This window comes from Caretta caretta, chromosome 24 (assembly GCF_965140235.1).
Source record: "Caretta caretta isolate rCarCar2 chromosome 24, rCarCar1.hap1, whole genome shotgun sequence".
Lineage (NCBI taxonomy): Eukaryota > Metazoa > Chordata > Testudines > Cheloniidae > Caretta > Caretta caretta.
The window spans coordinates 696290-719415 of NC_134229.1; the positions used below are offsets into that span (position 1 = coordinate 696290).

Here is a 23126-nt window from a genome sequence, read left to right on the forward strand (position 1 = left end):
GACACAAATAGCGGGCACCTTAATGCTAAAATGGGCCCACCCAGGTACTGGAGACCCTGGGTTAAAAAATTAGTAATAATTCTAGTAATAATTAATTGGGTAACATTGTTATTCTCTGTATTGTTATTTCCAAACTGTGCATATCGGGAGCATAACTCCTTTGTTTTGCGTGCGCACCATGTTGCTACTTTAACAAACCAGACTGATTGCTGGGTATGTGCTCCAACTCCACTGTCCCCCAAAACGGGAATGCCCCTTGACATGCTGCCCCTGACCCTAGCAGAATTAGCCGCCACCAAAGAGCAGGAAAGAACGGACTCACCATTCTGGAACAAGACCTCTTTGCAGCAAGCCACCTATCAGGACCAGGAGTATTCAGTTGCAGTACTCACCGAGGGAGTGTTATGTTTTACCCGAAGCCAATCTGATCACTATGGGCGTCCTGTGGGAAAGAGCTCCTGCGTTATTACACGTGGGCTGATGGGTATTGGATAAAGACCAAAAGGGGAAGCCAGCAGTGGGGGTGTAATGGTTCCTCCCCTTTTAGGGAAACTCTTACAAATAATCTTACCACAAAAAAAGGGTTTAGAAATATAACTTGCCGTCCAGTTAATATCTCCAATGTAGCAAGCCAATGGTGGGTTTGTAGTGGTCCCTATGGCGAGTGTAATTTGAACGGCACAATTAGAAACGCCCCCACTTGTACCCAATCAGGAGAATGGGATGCCCCTTTAGGGGCATATGAACTGTTTAAAAAAGCAGCCTTAAATATCCCAGGAATCCCCTTAAGAAACAGTCCTTACTGGGCCCTACAGGGTCACTATTTTGTATGTGGCCGAAAAGCTTACAAGGTGCTGCCAGCCAACTGGACAGGTAGCTGTTATATAGCTCATGGAGTTCCTCATCTTTCCATAACTGCCACACTGCCCAAAGGGAAGATTAGAAATGCCTGAGACACCTCTGTTGAGTCACGAGAAAAGACCCTGCGGCGACTGACTACGGCATTGGAGGGCAATATGAAGAATTCCCTCACACCCGAGAAACTTGTAGGGTGCTCTGTACTGGGAACAGCACCACTGTTTACTGGGCCAGCCATGGCAGGCATAGGCCGCTATACTGTAAGGCTGCAAATGGTACTTTAAAAAGTTGCCTTAAAGTTAAAAAACTAGGTTAGTAATTTAAGGTCAGCAATAAAAACATTAAATAAAGAGGTACAGCAGCTCAGGACGTTTTCCCTCCAAAACAGGCTGGCTTTGGACTATCTCTTGGCATCCCAAGGAGGGGTTTGTGCCCTCGTCGGGCCCCGATGTTGTGTATATGTAAATGATAGCAGTTATAAAATCTATGACAAGGTGGTACAGGCTGAGGCCCATGCCCGAGCCGCAGCACAGGTTGCCTATACTGCCCCCGAGAGCGATTGGTTGCAAACCTTGTTTTCAGGCTGGGGTTTGTCGTTTTGGCTTGGTGGTTTATTTAGCTTGTTATTGAAACTTCTCTTTCCTGTATTGCTTGTATTAATGGTATTATGCTGTGCAGTATTATGTGTCAGGGCCCTTTTGCAAAAGTTAATAAGTCGTTCTCTTCAGGGCTATCACAAAGTGCTTATGCAAAGTCCTATTGTAAAAACATAAATAGCCCAAGTAAGAAAACTCAGAGCCAAGGCTGTTGAGTGTTCTCAAAGGAGGGAGTTGTTGGGGACACTGGGACATGGCCACTAGGTAACTCGAGGGGATGGAAGACCACGGGTGTCAATGAAGCCCCCTCGCACTAGGCCCAGGTGTTCTTGGCCCCCCCAGCCCGCCTGGAGGCACTCGCAGTAGTCATGCTGAGGATCTGCAACAATATGTTGCAGAGTCCGACTGCCTGAAACTAAACAAGGCCAAACAGGGCAGATATGGAAGAACAATGCTGAATAAAGCAGCTTTATGTATAGTTTAACAAATAATACAAAAAACAAGGAAACTAGCTGGTAACTGGATTAGCTGGCTATGTAAATACTTAAAGCAGCTTGATATTAAATAAATATGCTAAAAATATATATATATATAAAAGCCTGTGTAACTTCCTGCTCTGGGTGCAGGATTTGAGATTCTATTCTCCCTGTACCTTGTTTGCAGCTGCAAATAAACTTTTCTGCTTCTCCACCCCGTTGTGATTATTGGGTGACGCACACCAGTTAACGAACCCCTGCTGTTGTTTTGCCTCTTGGCACTGGGTGCCGGCAACACAATGATCTTTTATGACCCTTTACACCGTTCATAAACCTTTACAGTCCCCACCGCAAGGACATGCCACCTCCTTACGGGAAGGCTGGGCAGGGACGAGGAAGTGGTGCCCCAGACGTCCCACCCAGCCGCTGCCTGCAGAGCCCGTGTCTGGGGCCGTCCGAGGGCCGGGCGAGCAGGCAGCGCCCTCCCAGCTACGTGTCCACAGCCCTGCACGCCCCTGGGCCTCAGCCCCGCACCGTGCCCGGGCGTGAGGCGGCCCCCTGCTGCCCACGGCATCGGGACACACGGCCAGAGTGTAGGGTTGGCACGGCAGCGCATGGAGCTGTCTGTACAGCAGCCCCTCCCCTGGCTCCCGGTGTCCATCGCTGGGCTGGCATTGCCCTCTGCCGGCCGTCAGTCGTGGTGCAGCCCCGTGTCTGCCACCCACAGGCCTGTTCGGGTGGACGCCTGACTGCACAGACCGGGGAGCAGCAGCTGTGACCCCAGGGAAGCCACTTTCACCCCCCAGGGCCAGGCCCCCTGCTAACGGGGGGAGGCGGGCCAGCGTAGCAGAACCCAGGCCAGGCGTGGGCTCTGGACACTCCCCCAGCAGCTACCAGCCATTCTTCAGCAGGCACCATGGCCTAGTGGTGAGAGCAGTGGTCAGGAGTTGTGGGTTCTGTTCCCCTTCTGCCACTGATTGACTTGGGCAAATCTCTTCACCCCCACGGGCTTCTCGCTAGGGCGGTTGGGATGTCCAAGGTCTCTGGGGCAGCTGCTGGAAGGTGCTACACAAAGGCCAAAGATTTGTACGAGGGAGAGGGGCCCAGATGTGTACAGCCAGCAAGAGTGTGCCTGGGTGCCTCCTCCAGGGCTGGGTCCCACCGCGGGGGTGGCGCAGCCCAGTGAGAATCGCTGCTCCTAGAGTCTCTGGCATTGCAGTTTATTGTAGGAAACCATGAAAATACAGCGATTGCACAGTACAGACCCCATGAGACCCCACAGAAATTCTGGGAGCTCCCAGTGCCGGAGCCCAGGCCCCGAGAGGCCTTGGCCCTACCATCCCCAGCCAGCCCAACGCCTGCCCCCTGCCCATGGCACAGGCTTTGGAAGAATAGAAGTGGGTGGATTTGCTCCTTGGCGCTTTGCTGTTTGTGGAGGTGAAGCTGCACTAGCCCCCCTGTCCCCCGGAAGGAGGCGCGTGCAGGGCAGCGGGTGCAGACACTTCATGCCGGTGCCGTAGGGGCTTCGCAGGACAGGTGCAGCAGGGCAGGGCTGGACCCACGTGGGGAGCTCCCTGCATGGCAGCGTGGAGGTCGGGGTGAGACCCCCTCCGTGCTCTCCCATCCTCCCTCGCACTTGACGGGATGTTTCCAGCAGGCCCCAGCCTGGGGAGGGAGCTTCACTCTGCAGCCTGGTGCCTTCCCAGTGAGCAGGGCTCTCTGCACCTCTCCGCCGTCACCCGCTTCCTCTGCAGAGCCGCGCTGAGGGAGTGGCAGGATGAGCCCAGATGCAGGGGGCAGGACGAGCCCTGGCTCTGGGCAGCAGCTGGGCTGGCTGGGTCAATGAGCCACGTCTACAATCACCCTCTGCCCAACCCAGCCCAACCTCCCCCGGCCCAGGGCCCAGCCCGGGGCTCAGGCAGCTCCCCAGCTCGGCCCCACTCAGCTCCCCCTCTCAGGCCCAGGCACAGCGGCTGGCTGTTGCGCCCTGGTCCATGTGGAAGGAGGATCTCGGGAACGTGACACTCACCCAGGCCCGGCCCATCCTCAGGCCAGAGCCTGGCAGGATGGGGGTTGGTTCAGGGGCACTGCCAGGCTCTGCCCAGTGTCCTCAGCGCCCACAGCTCAGACTCCATAGTTAAACGTGCTGGAGAGGGCATCATTTCAGGTGGGAGCCCCTGGCAGGCCGTGGAGAGGAGCTGGGGGTGGGAGGGGAGAGGTTTTGGTGGGAGGGCGGTGAGGGGGAGCAGCAGGCCCCAACCCTCCCCCCACAATCCACCAGAACAGGAAGGATTCACAAGCCCAGCACGGAGACGCTGGGAAGCAGAGCTGGGCTCTCCTGGCCCCCGAGGCCTCAGCTCATGGCTGGGTCCCACGCTGGCAGGGGTCTGCCCTACGCCGCCCTTCTGCTGTCACTGCAGCCTGCGCTCCGGGCCCGGGGGCTGAGGCCCTAAACTGGCCCCATGTCAGAGCCTCGCTCCGCTCCCCGTCAGCTCTGAGGCCCCCCTCGTTAACCCCACTGGCCAGAGCTCAGTGGTCCCCAGAGCCAAACTCCCACGCCGGGCGGAGGGCAGGGCTCAGGCGGCTCCTCCTGGTGGCATGTCCGCGGCGTGCAATCCCACTGCCGGCAGCTGGCCCCGGGGCCAATCCCCGGCCGGCGTGTGCCATGGCCGGCTCAGTCCAGCTTGGAGAGGCCCCCGATGGTCACTTTGCGCTCCTGTTTGCTGGCCACCAGCTCCTGCAGCTGCAGGGCCCCGCCCCCGATGAAGCAGAAGGCCGGGCAGACGGGGCCCGAGCAGTCCACGCCGCACTCCCACAGGCCGCGGAAGGAGACAGCGTCGTAGAAGCTCACCTTGCCCCGCTCGTAGTCCAGGCAGACGCCGATGCGGGGGGGCAGGGGGATGGTGCAGCCGCTGGGGTCGCGGGAGGTGAGGGCCGAGCCATGGGGCAGCAGGATCTTGCCCATGCCGATGGTCAGGAAGGCGTATGGGGGGGGCACGTCCACGGTGGCGTCTTCCGCCCCACTGTCATGCCCGCTGTCTGGGTCGTACCTGCCCGGCAGGAGGGGGAGCATGAGTAAATGGTGTGGACGGACACACAGACGGATCCGCCCTGAGACGATCCCATCCCCTGGGGCATGGCAGCCTCAGACAGAGGGGGCTGAAGCCCCCCATGGTCTCTGCCCCTCTGCCCGGTTAGCATCCAGGCCCCTCCCTCAGGGAGCAGTAAAGCATGCCAAGGGCTTAGCCGGGTGTGGGGTGCGACAGAGGGAGGGGCCCGAGGGGATGCTGGGAGCTCCAGAGAACCAGCCCAAGGGCCTGACGGTGTGATGGGAGCTCCAGCCCAAGGCCCACGGACCTGGGGGCATTGCTGGGCCCTGCCTCCCCCACCCCCAGCGTGGGTGGCCCAGCTTCTGCCCTCACCTGGGGCTCACCACGTCCTGCGGCACCTGGAACCACTCCTGCAGCTTGCTCTCCAGCCCCACGCCCACCTTGACCAGGTAGGAGCTGGGGTCCACGCAGCAGGCCCAGTAACTGCGGCCCTGCGTGACGGCCACGTCGCCGATGAGCAGGTCGATGGAGAGGTGGCAGCTGGTCATGAGGCGCTCAGCGGCAAAGAGCATGGGCAGGCCAGGTACACTACGCACAGCCCGCTGGTCCTTGCTGATGGCCAGGCGCTCCCGGTTGAAGCCCCAGCGGTTATCGAGGAAGAAGCTCAGGACTGAGAAGCGAGAGAGAACAGAGAGTGGGGAAGGGCTGAAAGACAGGGGGGCCCCACACCCCCACAGGCTCCTCTCCTGGCGGGACGCAGGGACACGTGGGACTCCTCAGGGGCGCAGCAACCTGGGCTTCCCCCTAGCTGGGAGTCACCACAACCCTGGGTCGAGTGCACGGGACTCACAGACACTGACCACTCACAGCACTTCCCCGTGCTGCGGCTCTGGGGCTGGGGTGACTCCCGAGGTGCATCCCCATGGAGATCCCCAGGGCTGGCTTAGAGCCCTCCGTCTGCAGGTCACAGATGTGTGCTGTGGGAGGTGTGGGCAGGTAGGTCCCCCCAACCTGGCACAGACGGTGCTGGGGGGGTAACATAAGAACGGCCAGACTGGGTCAGACCAAGGGTCCATCTAGCCCAGTGTCCTGTCTTCCACAGTGGCCAGTGCCAGGTGCCCCAGAGGGAATGAACAGAACAGGGAATCACCAAGTGATCCATCCCCTGTCGCCCATTCCCAGCTTCTGGCAAACAGAAGGGAGATCATCAGTTCCCATAGTATCTAGATACTGAGGTTTTAGGCCTGCTTCTGAGTCCTCATCTTTCTTTATCCCTGTGGTGTTTCACAGCCCCAGGGCATGAAATGCAACCACCTCTGGGGTTGGGTGCAGCAGCTGGTTGATAGCCAGATAGCAACCTTGTGCGGCAATTGCTCACCCAGTGCTGACATGCAGCCATCTCTGGGGTGGGGTCCATCAGATGTTTAAATGTATATCAAAGTCTTTCGCAAAAAATATAATTCCATGATTTCACTTCGAAAAAACTCAGGTTTTGGGTTAAAGCAGGTGGAGGGATGGGAGGGAGTACAGTATATAGTGAATGAAAGGTTGATTTAAAAAGTTTCAGAAAAATATTGTGAAAACAGGAAATTCCTATAATCTCATAAGAACGACCAGACTGGGTCAGACCAAGGGTCCATCCAGCCCAGTGTCCTGTCTGCCGATGGTGGCCAGTGCCAGGTGCCCCAGAGGGAATGAACAGAACAGGGAATCGCCCAGTGATCCATCCCCTGTCGCCCATTCCCAGCCTCTGGCAAACAGAGGCTAGGGACACCATCCCTGCCCATCCTGGCTCATAGCCATTGATGGACCTATCCTCCATGAATTTATCTAGTTCTTTTTTGAACCCTGGTAATGTCTTGGCCTTCACAACATCATCTGGCAAGGAGTTCCACAGGTTGACTGTGCGCTGTGTGAAGAAATACTTCCTTTTGTTTGTTTTAAACCTGCTGCCCATTAATTTAATTTGGCAACCCCTAGTTCTTGTGTTATGAGAAGGAGTAAATAACATTTCCTGATTCACTTCTCCACACCTGTCATGATTTTATAGACCTCAATCATATCCCCCCTTAGTCGTCTCTTTTCCAAGCTGAAAATTCCCAGTCTTATTAATCTTCCCTCATATAAATATCCCTTACCTGGTGCAGGCGGTGTGTGCAGGTAGGTCCCCCCACACCTGGTGCAGGCAGAACAGGAGGGGATATCCCCTCACCCGGTACGGGCGGCGTGTGCAGGTAGATCCCCCCCCCACCCGGTGCGGGCGGCGTGTGCAGGTAGACCCCCCCCCCACCCGGTGCGGGCGGCGTGTGCAGGTAGATCCCCCCCCCTCACCCGGTGCGGGCGGCGTGTGCAGGTAGATCCCCCCCCCTCACCCGGTGTGGGCGGCGTGTGCAGGTCGATCCCCCCTCACCCGGTGCGGGCGGTGTGTGCAGGTCGATCCCCCCTCACCCGGTGCGGGCGGCGTGTGCAGGTCGATCCCCCCTCACCTGGTGCGGGCGGCGTGTGCAGGTAGATATCTTCGCTGTACTCCCCGAAGCCGGCCTTGTTGCAGCCCTTCACTCTCAGCACGTAGACGCTGTCCGTGTCCAGGTACTCCACCAGGGCGCTGGTGCCCCGCACTTCCTCCCGCCGCTGCCACAGCTTGAGCGCCTTGGCCTTGGCGTCGCTCTTGCGGTACTCCACAGTGAAGTGCCAGGCGGGCGGCGAGAGCTGGGGCAGGCGCCAGCAGAGGAAGATCTGGTCGTAGGCGTAGGTGCGCTGCGTGTCGATCACCGGCGCCTCGGGGGCTGCAGGGAGAGACACAGGCTAAGCGAGCAGGCCCCACTTGGGGGGCAGGCGAGCGGCCAGACGCAGGGCGGGGGCATTCCGGACGGACGGACGGACGCACAACCAGCAGGAGGCTAGGGGACTCTGACTGCCGAGAGCTTGTGTGGGCACCAGGGGGAGAGTCAGGGAGACGGGGCCAGGGGCTGCTGAGAGGCTCCAGGGACCAGGCGGGCTGAGTGCAAGTGTGGGGAGAGAGAGGCAGGGAGGGAGCAGAGGCTGGAGACACAGGAGGGGATGAGGGGGAGCAGGGAACTGAAGGATGGAGCTGGGGATGGAACCGGGCACAGCGTGATGGAGGGTGGTGGCGGGGACTGGGCGGTGAGGGGTGGGGAGCTGGAACAGAGGGGAGAGAGGACGGAGGGATGGGATGAGGATAGTGGGGGATGGAGACACAGGGATGGAGGAATAGGGACAGGGATGGGTGGGAAGTGAGGGATGGGCACAGAAGGATGGAGTGGCAGATGGGGGGATGGAGACAGAAGCGAGGGATGGAGGGATGGGGGCAGATGGGGGGCGGGCACAGAAGCGAGGGATGGGGGGATGGGGGCAGATGGGGGATGGGCACAGAAGCGAGGGATGGAGGGCAGATGGGGGTGGGCACAGAAGCGAGGGATGGGGGTCAGATGGGGGTGGGCACAGAAGCAAGGGATGGGGGGATGGGGGGTAGATGGGGCGGGCACAGAAGCGAGGGATGCGGGCAGATGGGGGATGGGCACAGAAGCGAGGGATGGAGGGCAGATGGGGCGGGCACAGAAGCGAGGGATGGGGGGATGGGGGCAGATGGGGGGCGGGCACAGAAGCGAGAGATGGGGGGCAGATGGGGGTGGGCACAAAAGCGAGGGATGGAGGGATGGGGGGTGGACACAGAAGCGAGGGATGGCGGGATGGGGGGTAGATGGGGCAGGCACAGAAGCGAGGGATGGGAGTAGATGGGGGGCGGGCACAGAAGCGAGGGATGGAGGGATGGGGGCAGATGGGGATGGGCACAGAAGCAAGGGATGGAGGGATGGGGGCAGATGGGGGATGGGCTCAGAAGCAAGGGATAGGGGCGGGCACAGAAGCGAGGGATGGAGGGCAGATGGGGATGGGCACAGAAGCGAGGGATGGAGGGATGGGGGCAGGCACAGAAGCGAGGGTGGGGGGATGGGGGCAGATGGGGATGGGCACAGAAGCGAGGGATGGAGGGATGGGGGCAGATGGGGAAGGGCACAGAAGCGAGGGTGGGGGGATGGGGCAGATGGGGATGGGCACAGAAGCGAGGGATGGAGGGATGGGGCAGATGGGGAAGGGCACAGAAGCGAGGGTGGGGGGATGGGGGCAGATGGGGATGGGCACAGAAGCGAGGGATGGAGGGATGGGGGCAGATGGGGAAGGGCACAGAAGCGAGGGTGGGGGGATGGGGCAGATGGGGATGGGCACAGAAGCGAGGGATGGAGGGATGGGGGCAGATGGGGAAGGGCACAGAAGCGAGGGATGGGGGGCACATGGGGCATGGGCACAGAAGCGAGGGATGGAGGGCAGATGGGGGGCGGGCACAGAAGCGAGGGATGGGGGGCAGATGGGGGGCGGGCACAGAAGCGAGGGATGGAGGGATGGGGGCAGATGGGGGTGGGCACAGAAGCGAGGGATGGGGGGCAGATGGGGGGCAGGCACAGAAATGAGGAATGGGGGGCAGATGGGGATGGGCACAGAAGTGAGGGATGGGGGGATGGGGGCAGATGGGGGTGGGCACAGAAGCAAGGGATGGAGGGCAGGTGGGGGATGTGCTCAGAAGCGAGGGATGGAGGGATGGGGGGTAGATGGGAGCGGGCACAGAAGCGAGGGATTGGGGGTGTGACGAAGTGGGACTGTTCGGTTTGGCCAATGTACATGGCAGAGGGGCACTGCTGGCATATGATGGCATATATCATAGAATATCAGGCTTGGAAGGGACCTCAGGAGGTCATCTAGTCCAACCCCCTGCTCAAAGCAGGACCAATCCCCAATTTTTGCCCCGATCCCTAAATGGCCTCCTCAAGGATTGAACTCACAACCCTGGGTTTAGCAGGCCAATGCTCAAACCACTGAGCTATCCCTCCCCACCCTTTCCCGGGCCAGGTGGTCACCTGATTCCTTTGTTCTCCAACCCTTTAGCTCTCACCTTGCAGGGGGGAAGGGCCCAGGCCATCAGTTGCCAGGAAACAGGGTGTCGGCCATTCTCTGTGTCCAGACCCCTGCACACACCTGCCCTCTAGGGCTCTGCAATGATCATACATGCTTACCCCACCCCATAGATACTTAAGAACTGCCTAGGGGAAACTGAGGCACCCCCACACTATTCAGAGGAAACATTAAGAACAGTCCCACTTCGTCACAGGGGGCAGATGGGGATGGGCACAGAAGTGAGAGATGGGGGGATGGGGGCAGATGGGGGGCGGGCACAGAAGCGTGGGATGGGGGGCAGATGGGGGGCGGGCACAGAAGCGAGGGATGGAGGGATGGGGGCAGATGGGGATGGGCACAGAAGCAAGGGATGGAGGGCAGATGGGGGATGGGCTCAGAAGCAAGGGATGGGGGCGGGCACAGAAGCGAGGGATGGAGGGATGGGGGCAGATGGGGAATGGGCACAGAAGGGAGGGATGGGGGGATGGGGGCAGATGGGGGTGGGCACAGAAGCGAGGGATGGGGGGCAGATGGGGGGCGGGCACAGAAGGGAGGGATGGAGGAATGGGGGCAGATGGGGGATGGGCACAGAAGCGAGGGATGGGGGGCAGATGGGGAAGGGCACAGAAGCGAGGGATGGGGGGCAGATGGGGAAGGGCACAGAAGCGAGGGATGGGGGGCAGATGGGGCATGGGCACAGAAGCGAGGGATGGGGGGATGAATGGGGGAAGAGGACAGAGGTCTGGTGAGAGAGAGCTGGGGCAGGTCTAGGGGCGGGAGCGTGACTTGCCTCGGGTACTTCAGTGACGACTCAGCAGCGGCCATAGCCTATAAACAAACAGAGGTAGAAGCGAGTCTGAAAAGAGTCCCCAGCCGGTGCAGTGCAGGGCCCGGGGTGGGCACCTGCCCGTGGGGGAGGGCACCTGCCCTTCCCATGGGAGCGCTCCCCCACAGGGAGTCCTGGCCCAGCCTGGCCCAGCTGGCTACTCACCCTTCTGCATCTGGCACAGGGTCCTGGTCCTGTTTGCTCACATCCAAGTCCCACCGCACAGGCTCTTGACCCCCAGCTTCCTACCCTCCGCCCCTGCCCTGCCTGCAGGGAGCCTGGAGCACAGGGTGGGGGCTGACGCTGGCTGAGCCCCATGGACTCTGGGGGCTGCTGGGCCAGGGGACCCGTCTCTTGACTCTATAGGGAGCCCCGATGGGTATTTCACATACCCTGCCTGCCCCGAGAGCGAGCAGCTTCCTGCCAGGAGGGGCCCCCTGGGTAGGGCAGGACAACGCGGTAGCTGAGGGCAGGACCCGAAGTGTGGGAGGCTTTGCGGGAGCCCATGAGGCCACTTCTCCCACAGGTCTCTCTCCAGCAGCTGCCAGCCCCTGATCCAGCTCCACACAGAAGGGAGGTGTGGGGGTCAGGCTGCCAGACAGGAGCTCCTCCCACTCCAGACAGAGCTCCTCCCACTCCAGCTGCCAGGCAGGGAGCTCCTCCCCCTCCAGACAGAGCTCCTCCCCCTGCAGGGTGCCAGACAGAGCGCTTCTCCCGCTGCAGGGTGCTTGGCAGGAAGCTCCTTCCACTCTGCACACAGCTCCTCCCTCTCCAGGAAAGCAGAGAGAAAGCTCCTCCCTCTCAGCATAGAGCTCCTCCCCATCCAGGAAGCCCCTCCCCTCATTCCAGAACTCCTCCCACACAGCCCAGAGCTCCTCCCCCTAAAGGAAGCCACAAAGGAAGCTCCTCCCCCTAAAGGAAGCCACAGAGGAAGCTCCTCCCCCTCAGCCCAGAGCTCCTCCCCTGCGGCTGGCCGCAGGTCTCCGGCTGTCATGTTTACCTTTGATAAAGGTCAGGTCCGCGAGCAGCTTCATCTCTCTGCTGAGGTCCAGCTGGAAGCGGCTGAAGGACGAAGTGGCAGCAGGCCGGAAGCTCTGCAGCGAGTCTGTGGCCCTGACGATCCTGCGACGACGGGAGATTCAGGCGTCGGTGCAACGGGCCCCGGTAAGGGGCTCCCGGTGGCACCAGTGCCCAGTCCTACTCACGCACCAGTATGGGGGCTCCCGGCAATTGAGCCCCGAGTCCCTCCCGCTAGCCCACAGGGGTGGAAGGCTCCTCCTGCATGTGTCCCACTGCACTGGGAGATGGGGACAGCGCATCAGCCAGATCCCTGGCCCCGGGAGATCCCCTGCGGCGCCCACAGAACCACAGACGATCAGGGTTGGAAGGGACCTCAGGAGGTTCTTGTCCCACCCCCTGCTCAAAGCAGGACCCACCCCAACGAAATTAGAGGGAACGGTACCTGCTGTGCAGCTGCTTGGCTGCCTGGACAAAGCAGGGGTGGTCGGTCTCCTTCAGCACCTCCTGGGCGTAGCCCACCATGCCCGAGTTCTCCAGCATGGCCCGGTGCTCCTGGATCTGGTGGTGCAGGCTGGCCAGCCGCTCCTGCTGGGACTCCTGGATGGCCTGCAGCAGGGCCGTCTGCTTCTCCTCCAGCACCGTGCACAGGCCCCGTATCAGCTGGGAAACCTCCTCCTTGGCCTGGGACCCACTCACCTGCCCGACCAGAGCAGATTCACCATGGGGCCTCCCTCCACACAGGGGCCCCGCTGCCTCGGGGCTTTGGCACCTGGCCTGGGGGTGCCCTGGGGATGGAGCACAGTGCCAGGACACCTCCTGCCCTCGCCCCAGAGGGGTGAAGCAGCGTCCCATCCCCCGGTCCTGGCAGTGCCCCTTGCTGGCGACCCCCGCTCACCTCGGTGTGCTTCACCGTCTCCTCCAGCTCCGCGATCTGCACCTGCACCGTGTCCTGGCTGCTCAGGATGTAGGTGAGGCTCTTCGTCAGCTTCTCCTACACAGGCAGCGTGGGCAAAAGAGACACACAGGCCGCTCACCTCGCACCGTCCAGTCCACGGGGAGGGAGGAGGGCTCTGAACCCAGCCACCTGGCTGTGCACATTGAACAAGCCGGGCCCCACGCCTGGGCCAACATGCACAGTCCACGAGGGTGGCGGCAGGTTTACAAAGGGACCTGACCCCCCCAACACTGCATGCACCCCACTCAATGCATCCCCACTGCATGCACCTTGCTCACTGCATCACCCCTCTGCATGCACCTCGTTCACTGATTCCCCCCACGACATGTACCCCATTCACTGCATCCCCCCCCACTGCATGCACCTTGCTCACTGCATGTCTCATCTGCACCCTCCACTGCTGGTACTGGACCCCCACCCTGTGCATGCCCTATTGATCTGCACACCCCCAGCTCCGGGATGGGATTCCCCCCTCAGGGTACATCCCACTTGTGTTGCCCAGCTCTGACAGAGAGACAGTCCTCCCGGCCTGCCAATCCCCCATCTGTACCTGACCCTCTCTGCCATGGAGACCCACGCCCCACCCTGCCCATGCCCCAAGTGCCAGCACAAAGCTCCCCACCACCCATACTCCATCTGCACCCCCCAGCTCTGGCCTGGGAAGCCCCGGTGCATCCCTTACCCGCAGGGCCTGGTAGGCGCTCAGCACAGGCGTGATCTTGTGGCTGGCATGAGTGCGGCGCACGCGGCACAGAGGGCACACCAGCCGCTGGCAGGTCTTGCAGTAGTGAGTCACCTCCTCCTTGTGCTCCGGACACATCAGACCCTGCGCAGCAAGGCCCACGCTCAGCAACAGGGGCCGGCGCCCTGCTTTCCAGCCAGCACCCCCACCCCGCCAGTGGGTGTCAGCACCCCCCTCCCCACTCAGTGCCCCCCCCAGCTGCCTCAGCATCCCCCTTCCATCCACGTGCCCCCTGATCTTGGCACCCCCCCCCAGTGTCCCTGGCATCAGGCCCCCGCCAGCACGCAGGGGTGCGACACCGGGGCTGGCATCGCCCTACACGCCTCCAGCCCCCCCGCCTGCCTCCACCCCAGCCGCCCGTGCAGCAGCAGCCAGAGGCCCTTTCACCTCGGAGCCATGTTCAGGTGCCCGGTGGCCCCTGCTCTGGGCACAGGCGGGTGACGCCAGGCCCAGACACGCCACCCCCTCCCCAACCGAGTCCCAGCACCCAGACCTCTCCCCAGCCATGCCCCAGGGCCCAGGGCCCAGCCTGGGGACTGCTCGCGTCCGGGCCTCGCTGGAGCCTGGCCCGGGACGCCCTGGGCAGCCCCTACCTTGGGCCGGAAGTTGAGGGTGGGCGGCGTGGGCTCGTGCTGGGCCTTCTGGGTGCCCCAGGGGTGGCAGAGCTTGAAGCACTCGTTGCAGAAGCTCGACTTGCACTCGGTGCAGCCCTTGGTGGCCTCCAGCGGGGGGGGCTTGCAAAACTGGCACACGATGGCGGTGCCGATGCTGATGGTCTGGCGGTACCGCTCCACAGCCCGCTCCAGCGTCAGGTTCCGGAACAGGCTGCCCAGGCCCCGCTCGCCCAGCTCCACATCCCGCTGGCAGGACGGGCACGGAAAGCTGACGGTCTGGGGGTGCACGGCCCCCCGCTTCCGGCCCGGGTAGGTGCCAAACCCTGGGGGACCCCAGAAGCCTGTCACATGACACTCAGCCCTGCCACGGCCGACCCCTCCCCGCCACAGCCATTAACCCTCCCGCCACGGCCGCCATCCCCCTGCCACGGCCACGAACCCTCGCCACGGCCGTCACCCCCGCTGCCACGGCCGACCCCTCCCTGCCACAGCCATTAACCCTCCCGCCACGGCCGCCATCCCCCTGCCACGGCCACGAACCCTCACCACGGCCGTCACCCCCCTGCCACGGCCGACCCCTCCCCGCCACAGCCATTAACCCTCCCGCCACGGCCGCCACCCCCCTGCCACGGCCACGAACCCTCGCCACGGCCGTCACCCCCCTGCCACGGCCGACCCCTCCCCGCCACAGCCATTAACCCTCCCGCCACGGCCGCCACCCCCCTGCCACGGCCACGAACCCTCGCCACGGCCGTCACCCCCCTGCCACGGCTGACCCCTCCCCGCCACAGCCATTAACCCTCCCGCCACGGCCACCATCCCCCTGCCACGGCCACGAACCCTCGCCACGGCCGTCACCCCCTGCCACAGCCGACCCCTCCCCGCCACAGCCATTAACCCTCCCGCCACGGCCGCCATCCCCCTGCCACGGCCACGAACCCTCGCCACGGCCATCACCCCCCTGCCACGGCCGATCCCTCCCCGCCACATCCATTAACCCTCCCGCCACGGCCGCCATCCCCCTGCCACGGCCACGAACCCTCGCCACGGCCGTCACCCCCCTGCCACGGCCGATCCCTCCCCACCACAGCCATTAACCCTCCCGCCACGGCCGTCACCCCCCTGCCATGGCCGTCACCTACCCATCCCCGCCCTCTGCCCCTTGCACAGAGACCTCAGGCCTGGTTACCCTCCCAGGCCCCGCAGCCTCCTGCCGGCCCCTGACTGAGCTTCCCCAGTGAATTCCTGCACCAAGATGCACAGACTCCTCCCACTCTGCCAAGGGGGATCAGGAGCCTTCTGCTCCCAATGCACTCTGGGGGTTTTCCAGGGCTCAGAGGATGTGGAAGCTGCATCCCCCAGACCCTAGAAGCAGGGTCCTCCTGTGGCAGGGCTGGGAATCCCAGGACGTGCTGCTCTGTCCCCACCTGACTTGAGGAGCCGATCCAAGCGGTCGGGTTTGGGGACAACCCTGCGGCCCATGCGGGGGCTGCGGGTGGCCGGTGTGGAGGCAGGCGAGGTGGGCTCCGAACTGGGGTCACAGCAGATGTAGCCATGCTGCACGAGGATCTCACTGGCACAGACGTGGCAGACATTGTGCATGCAGGGCAGGGCCAGCGGCTGCTTGTACATCTCCTTGCAGACAGGGCAGATCAGCTCCCGTTCCATGTTCTTCATGCTGGTCTGGAGAGGGGCCAAGGAGAAAGGTCACAACTGCCCCCCTAGGAACTGCCTTTCCCCACCCCCACCAGAGGGGGTGCTGGGGCTCAGTCCTGACCCGGGAGCGCCATGCTGGCAGCCACATGGGGGAGCCTTTGCTGGGCAGGTATTACAGCCACTCCCCAGGGGGGCCCCTCCCATCCCCCCAGTCTCACAGCCGCTCGTCCCAGAAACAGCTGCCAACTGGCCGCTTTCAGCAGGTAACAAGAGGTGCCAGGTTCCCTGCAGGTGCCCAGCTGGCTGCAGAACCTGCCCAGCCAGCCCCCAGCTAGGTGCATGGTCCCAGATTCCTCCAGTCTGGCCAGCCTGCCACGCGCTCCCGTGGGCTCTGACCCCAGCTCCCCAGGCTGCTCCTTCTCCATTCCCCGGCCCTCAGAGCAGAGCTCGGGGCGTTTCCCAGAAGGACCCTGGTTTCCACACTGCGCTTTGCATTCGGAACGATGGCAGAATTTGCTGCTTCGTTAGAGGGTCTGGGGCACGCTGCTTCCCCCTAAACGCCCCCTCCCCGCCCCCATTGCACACACCGGGCCTGTTCGCTGCGGGTTTGCTCTGCAATCGCCCACCCAGCCCCCAAACCCGTCCAGTTCCAACCCAGAAAGAGCGAAATCCTGGCTCTGCTTGCGGCCCAAAGCGACCAAGGGAAGGGCCTGATGCGGGCCCCGGAGCCAGTCCCAGGGCAGGCCCCAAGTCCCAGTGCGTTGTCCTGAGGAGCCCACAAGCTGACAACTCCCCCAGTGGGGCAAAGAGCCTCCCCCCGGCCCAAAACACACGGCTCCCTCTGCCCCAAGCCCCATTCACGGGCCCTCCGCTCCTGGCTAGGCTGCCCCTGCTAGGGGCTGCCCCTTGTGTGGCTGGCATCTGCCAGGTGCATCTGCCCAGTTCGGTGTGCACCGCAGACATGCACACACACCCCCCCACCTCGCTGCTGCACAATGCCACTGGGGATCGAGGCAGCCAGCAAGCCTGCAGCCTGCCAGGCCATCCATCTCTGGCCCGCAGGGGCCAAGGACAAAGCCCAGACAGTCCCCCTGCTCCCAGACCCCCGGCGGGCGAGCTGTCAGCTGGCCAGGGCCCGCGCTCACCTTGCTGCATCTCTTGGATGCCATCTCTGCCTCCGGAGAAGGGGCGCAGACGACACAAAGCGAGGGGGGGGAGGGAGGAGGAGGGGGAGAAGGGGGCAGGGCAGAGACAGAAGCTGGACTGGGCCCTGCTGCTGCTGCCTGGCATCCAGCCCTGGGCGCTCCTGCATAGGGTTGCCATGGAGACTGAGAGCTGCATGGATACTCGGGATCCTTCTCAGCCTCTGGGGAAGGCGGGTCCAGGGCAGGGATGGAGGCGAATGGGGAGCCCCGGGGGCCTCTCACCCCCACAAGCAGCTGGTCTGGTTCCTGCTCACCCCCCTCCCATGCCACCACCATCATCTACCCCACCCCGTGCATTGCACGCCCATCCCCCACACACTACACACCCAGTGATCCCCGTGCATTGCACACCCGAGTATCCTTTGCACTGCACAATCATCCTCCCGGCCCCTGCACGCCCCATCCCCGTGCAATGCACACCGATCACCCCCGTGCATTGCACACCCCCGTGCGCCCCATACCCGTACCCCCCATCACGGGGCGTGCCCCCCCACCCCCCGCCCGAGGAGCCAGCCCCCAGCCGCTCACACTGATCCGCACGAGCGCATCCATGATGGAGGTGAAGGTCTGCAGCTCCTCGCCCTCCGCCATGGCTCCGGCCGCCCCCGGCCGGGCTCCGGTCCCGACGGCAGCGCGGCGGCGGCGAACACCCCACGCTGCGGCGGGGGGGCGCACGGAGGAGCCGAGCTGAGGCAGGGAGCGGTGCGCATGCTCCCGGGGTAGGGGCGAGGGGCTGGCACGTGGAGGGGGGCAGGGCTGCCCCCCTGCTCCTGCAGACAGAGGAGGGGGGCTGGCACCCTCGGGGCAGGGCTGCCCCTCGTGTGGCAGGGGGCAACAGCCAGTGCCGGGGAGGGGAGAGCGGGACAGAGGCAGCCTGGCTGGGGTTACTAGCCCAGCATCACGGAGACTGGCCCATCGCCTGCACACCCCCTGACACCAGGACGCCCACCCCCTCAGCTCAGTCCCTTTGGGGATCTGGGGCCCCGTGAAAGCACCTCCCTGCCATGGTCCACACCCCTGTGCAACGCCAGACGTATGACCTGAGAGCCAGGCTCCCCCATCCCCGCTGGGGATCTCGCACCAATGGAGAGGGGAGTTTGGCTGCCAGCATGGCCGCTGGGTAGTGCCTGCTGCCGTGGGGGTTGGGTACAACGGGGACTCTTGCTGGGAGCCGGTCTGATTTGTTCCCCAGACCTGTCAGAAGAGCTCTGAGCAGCTCGGAAGCTTGTTTCTCACCCACAGACTCTGGTCCAGTAAGATATTCCCTCCCCCACCTCATCTCTCTTGATTCCACAGGCCTTGTCTTCCCTAGGAAAAAGGTGTGTTTTAACCCCTGGTGCCTAGCCCTCGGCTCCCCCTGGGCTTTCCCTCGACCCACTCGACGACTGTCTGTCCGCACTGTGAACGTGATACAAGCTAAACACTGGTTTCAGAGTAAGAGCCGTGTTAGTCTGTATTCGCAAAAAGAAAAGGAGTACTTGTGGCACCTTAGAGACTAACCAATTTATTTGAGCATAAGCTTTCGTGAGCTACAGCTCACTTCATCGGATGCTAAACACTGTTTGCCAATGTGGACATGGCCTAGGGGCTGCCAAGCTGCTGGGCTGTGTGTCTCTCCAGCCCCGGGCTGTGCAGAGCCAGAGCAGAAGGGAAAAGGCCCTGTGACTGGCAGCCCAGGCCCGGAAAGGAGAGGATTGAAAACTTGAGGCACACTCTGGGGTCCAGACGTCATGGCACGAGCTCCATGTAACGGTATTTTCCACTGAATGCATCCGATGAAGTGAGCTGTAGCTCACGAAAGCTTATGCTCAAATAAATTGGTTCGTCTCTAAGGTGCCACAAGTCCTCCTGTTCTTTTTGCGAATACAGACTAACACGGCTGCTACTCTGAATCATGTTATAGCTGAGTTGTCCGGGCTGGAAGATGCCAGCACCCAGGGGCACTGCTAGAACAGTGAGTCACCAGAGAGCCCTAATGGGCCTCTTAGTGCAGCAGTTAACGCCCAGACCCTGAGAAAGGGCCCAAAGGGGGGAAACGGGGACAGGGGAGGGGATGGGGAGTTGGTGAAAACCACTTCAGTGCCGAGGGCATTGGCCACAGCGTGGGAGGCACCAGACATGTGATCTGCTGCTCCCAGCCCCACTGCTTCCAGCCCCCAGCCCCACTGCTCCCACCCCCTTTGCTCCTAGCCCCACTGCTGTGCCCCCTCCACCACCATGGCTAGTGCAGACAGGTCTCTGTATCCACCCGTCTGTCCACCCCTCGGTCTATGTCTGTCTGTCCCTACTGCGCCTCGGTGGGCACAGACAGGTCCCACCCCAGTGCCCAGGGCCCCACAGCCCCAGACCCCTCCCCACAAGAGCAGGGTGCTGGAGCAATGTGTACAGTGCGGTGCTGAGCCATTGAACCGAACTTCCCCTGGATATGCTGGAAACCACTTCAAGGCATGGGGGGTGCGGCACCCCCCGGTCCAGCCCCTACACCCATAAGGGCCGGAGGGGAGGGAGCTCCTGCCAGGCTAGTAGAGTGGGGGCGCTTTAGGATAACTGCAATGTCTACGTCCAGCCTCCAGGGGGCGCTGCATTACAAGGCTCTGCACATGCGCACGAAATCGCACAACGCGGGTTGCATCGTCGGCTCTCGGCCGCCAGGCGGACTCAGAGATCACTGGAAGGCCGTAGGGCTGCGCATGCGCAAAAGACTCACCACTCGCTCACTGCCGCGTCCCTTCCCGAGCAGCCTCGGCCTCGCGCGTGCGCAGTGCGGCTCTCCGTGCCGGGTTGGCCGCGCGTGCGCAGGAGACCGGGTCGGCGGGTCTGGGTCTCAGAGCGGACGGGTCGGCGGCGGCGTCTCGCGGGGCACCATGGGTAACGGGGGTGGGGGTGAGGTGCCCCAGGCGGGGGGCCCTGGGGGGGCAGGGGGGTGAGGTTTGGTGCCCCAGGCGGGGGGGGACTGGGGGTGCCCGGGGGTGCAGGGCGGGGGGGTGAGGTGCCCCAGGCGGGGGGCCCTGGGGGGGGCAGGGGGGTGAGGTTTGGTGCCCCAGGCGGGGGGGGACTGGGGGTGCCCGGGGGTGCAGGGCGGGGGGGTGAGGTGCCCCAGGCGGGGGGGGCAGGGGGGTGAGGTTTGGTGCCCCAGGCGGGGGGGGACTGGGGGTGCCCGGGGGTGCAGGGCGGGGGGGTGAGGTGCCCCAGGCGGGGGGCCCTGGGGGGGGCAGGGGGGTGAGGTTTGGTGCCCCAGGCGGGGGGGGACTGGGGGTGCCCGGGGGTGCAGGGCGGGGGGGTGAGGTGCCCCAGGCGGGGGGGGGCGGGGGGGTGAGGTTTGGTGCCCCAGGCGGGGGGGGCTGGGGGTGCCTGCCAGGGGAGGTGCCCGGGGGGGACTGGGGGTGCTGGGGGTGCAGGGCGGGGGGGTGAGGTGCCCCAGGCGGGGGGCAGGGGGGTGAGGTTTGGTGCCCCAGGCGGGGGGGGCTGGGGGTGCCTGCCAGGGGAGGTGCCCGGGGGGGACTGGGGGTGCCGGGGGTGCAGGGCGGGGGGGTGAAGTGCCCCAGGCGGGGGGGGGGCCAGGGGGGTGAGGTTTGGTGCCCCAGGCGGGGGGGGCTGGGGGTGCCTGCCAGGGGAGGTGCCCGGGGGGGACTGGGGGTGCTGGGGGTGCAGGGCGGGGGGGTGAGGTGCCCCAGGCGGGGGGCAGGGGGGTGAGGTTTGGTGCCCCAGGCGGGGGGGGGGCTGGGGGTGCCTGCCAGGGGAGGTGCCCGGGGGGGACTGGGGGTGCCGGGGGTGCAGGGTGGGGGTTGAGGTGCCCCAGGCGGGGGGCAGGGGGGTGAGGTTTGGTGCTCCAGGCGGGGGGGTCTGGGGGTGCCTGCCAGGGGAGGTGCCTGGGGGGGGTCTGGGGGTGCAGGGCGGGGCGGTATGGTGTTCTGGGGGGATGAGGTGCCCCAGGTGGGGGGAATTTGGGGGTGCCCGCTGGGAAGGTGCCCCAGGGTGGGCAGGGTGATGGAGTGTGGTGCCCTGGGGGGGCCTGGGGGGGCACAGTGGGGGTGAAGTGAGGTGCCCCAGGCAGGGGGGTCTAGGGGTGCCCGCCAGGAGAGGTGGGCAGGGATCACCCCAAGGCTTCGTGCCCATGGTGCCCCCCGCGCTCACAGGGGGCTGCTGGCACCTGGCTGCCCGGGCACTAGGGCAGGGCTGCTGCACAGCACACAGCTCGTGTGGCACCCATCACCCTGGCGACCGGGCGCCGCGTGGCCTTTCACACAGCAGCGTGAGCTGGCGGGTGGCTGCGGGTTGCTGGGGAGGGCCCGGCAGTGGCCCAGCGCCCCATTGTGTGATTCTTGCTCTGTCCCCAGCCGTGGGCACAGGCACGTCCCTGGCGCTCTCCTCGCTCCTCTCCCTGCTGCTCTTCACCGGGATGCAGATGTACAGCAAGCAGCTGGCCTCCACCGAGTGGCTGACCATCCAGGGCGGGCTGCTGGGATCCGCGCTCTTCATCTTCTCCCTCACCGTATCCTTTGGGACATGGGGGGGGGGGGGGTGGGATGGGGGGAGACTTGAGCTGGGGCGGACCTTGCGCTGCCTCCTCAGGGGCAGCTGCCTCCCTTCCTTTCCTTAACTCTGGCTCCAGGCCTTCAACAACCTGGAGAGTCTGGTCTTCGGCAAAGGGTTCCAAGCCAAAATATTCCCGGAGAGTAAGTGCCCAGCCCTGCCGGAGAGGGGGAGGGGGAGGGGGTGTCACATCCATAGCTCCCAGGTAATTAAAAGAAACCGCAAGATCCAAGAGGATGCAAGTGGGGGGCGGGGGGTCTGATTATTCCTGAGACGCTGGGTCTGCAGGGAGCTGCCCTGCTGAGAGTCCAGTGCTGCACTGAGCAGACGCGCTGCCCCGCCTTTGGGACCCCAGCCCTGCCCTGGGAAAATCCTCCCCATGCTGCACTCCCAGTGGGACCCTAACCCTGCTCTGGGGTTCCCACGTGCTGCTCCCCGCCAAGGGACCCTAACCCTGCTCTACTGGGGGAGGGTTCCCACTTGCTGCTCCTCCCCTTGGGGGATGCTGGCCGGCCAATGCAGCATGCCCAGGGCAGACACTCACTGCCTCTGACATTTCTCCCCTTCTCTCTTTTGCTCCAGTTCTCGTCTGTCTTTTACTCGCTCTCTTTGCATCAGGCCTCATCCACAGAGTGTGTGTGACCACCTGGTATGTAGAAAGCCTATCCCAGGGTGGTAGCAGGGAACAGGTACCCTCAGTCTTGGAGTGGGGGGAGGGCATTGCCCTGGGGAGCACCAACATCCAGCCCCTCCTCTAAGAAGGTGCTGTCAGGGCTGAAGAGACCTGCTGGGCCTTACTGAGCTCCTTTCCTGAGCTGGTGGTGCTGCCCCTGTACTAGGCAAGGGGTTGCGGGGCCAGCGGGGCTGCTCCCCGGCTGGGCATGGGGCTGGCGGGGCTGCCACTGTGCCAGGCGAGGGGTGGCAGGTCCATTTCCCGGCTGGTAACAAAGCACATAAGAATTGCATGACTGGCTCTGACTCCTGGTCCATCTTGCCCAGGATTCTGTCTCCACCAGGCTAGTGCCAGTTGCTTCAGAGGAAGGTGGTGTGGGATAAGCTGCGCCCGCCTGGTCTCTAATAGCTGGAGCTCATGTGGGGAGCAGGTATGGGCAAGGGATGGTGCTGACTGGCCTGCCCTCCTCTCTCCTCCCAGCTTCATCTTCTCCATGATTGCCCTCTACTACATCAATAAGATTTCCTCCACGCTCTACCAGTCTGCAGCACCCATGGCAGCGCCCGCCAAGGCCATTGGCAAAGGCAAGAAGAGGAATTGATGCCCCCATGAACCCTCCCATCCAGCCTGCCCGGGACTCTGGGGTACCCAATAAAACGGTCTCTTTGTAACCTCTGGTCAGTAGCTCCTGTGGGTTCCTTGGCCTCGGTGACTGGGCATGCCTGCTCCCCTTGCCCAGGGCCCAGCTCCCCTGCACGTTCACGCCAGGGCGAGGTGCTGGCCGCGGGTGGCCGGGTAAGGTCTGTCTTTGTGTCCGACAGGCAGCAGGGGCCGCTCTACACAAACGGCTGACAGTGTGGTGGCTTCATCCTGTGCAATAGCCAGCAGTGTCCAGCAGGGGGCACTGTGGTTTTGGCAGTAATTCTGCGTGTCCGGGAGGTGACACAAAACACG

The 23126-nt window shown here is 63.4% G+C and overlaps 2 protein-coding genes across 3 annotated transcripts; one reads left to right on the forward strand and one right to left on the reverse strand.

Annotated features, from left to right (window-relative positions):
* Positions 1 to 3134: 3134 nt before the first annotated feature.
* On the reverse strand, positions 3135 to 17657 carry TRIM46 (tripartite motif containing 46). 2 transcript variants are annotated; one of them, XM_048828545.2, is made up of 10 exons: positions 17495 to 17657; positions 15533 to 15788; positions 14085 to 14428; positions 13432 to 13575; positions 12690 to 12785; positions 12237 to 12490; positions 11775 to 11896; positions 7467 to 7766; positions 5353 to 5650; positions 3135 to 4980 (listed from the first exon to the last, which is right to left on the reverse strand). In XM_048828545.2, exons 1-10 carry the CDS (start codon positions 17555 to 17557, stop codon positions 4605 to 4607), a joined length of 2253 nt encoding a protein of 750 aa, XP_048684502.1. In that variant the 5' UTR covers positions 17558 to 17657; the 3' UTR covers positions 3135 to 4604. The 2 variants fall into 2 exon arrangements, with proteins under 2 accessions (XP_048684502.1, XP_048684503.1); XM_048828546.2 differs by lacking the exon at positions 17495 to 17657 and adding an exon at positions 16907 to 17157.
* Positions 17658 to 19553: 1896 nt separating this feature from the next.
* On the forward strand, positions 19554 to 22843 carry KRTCAP2 (keratinocyte associated protein 2). Its single transcript, XM_048828593.2, has 5 exons — positions 19554 to 19834; positions 21304 to 21458; positions 21579 to 21642; positions 22082 to 22148; positions 22653 to 22843. Exons 1-5 carry the CDS (start codon positions 19567 to 19569, stop codon positions 22771 to 22773), a joined length of 675 nt encoding a protein of 224 aa, XP_048684550.2. The 5' UTR covers positions 19554 to 19566; the 3' UTR covers positions 22774 to 22843.
* The last annotated feature ends 283 nt before the right edge of the window (positions 22844 to 23126 follow it).

Bases quoted from the DNA above. Each gene is read 5' to 3' on its own strand.
- TRIM46 (XM_048828545.2), bottom strand. From the start codon at position 17,557: ATGGCGGAGGGCGAGGAGCTGCAGACCTTCACCTCCATCATGGATGCG. The intron at 15,789-17,494 runs GTGAGCGGCTGG...GCCCCTCTCCAG, and splicing joins ATGCGCTCGTGCGGATCAGT to ACCAGCATGAAGAACATGGA. The intron at 12,491-12,689 runs GTGAGCGGGGGT...CTGGTCGGGCAG, and splicing joins AGACGGTGAAGCACACCGAG to GTGAGTGGGTCCCAGGCCAA.
- KRTCAP2 (XM_048828593.2), top strand. From the start codon at position 19,567: ATGCGCACGAAATCGCACAACGCGGGTTGCATCGTCGGCTCTCGGCCG. The intron at 21,459-21,578 runs GTATCCTTTGGG...CTCTGGCTCCAG, and splicing joins TCTTCATCTTCTCCCTCACC to GCCTTCAACAACCTGGAGAG. The intron at 22,149-22,652 runs GTATGTAGAAAG...CTCTCCTCCCAG, and splicing joins AGAGTGTGTGTGACCACCTG to CTTCATCTTCTCCATGATTG.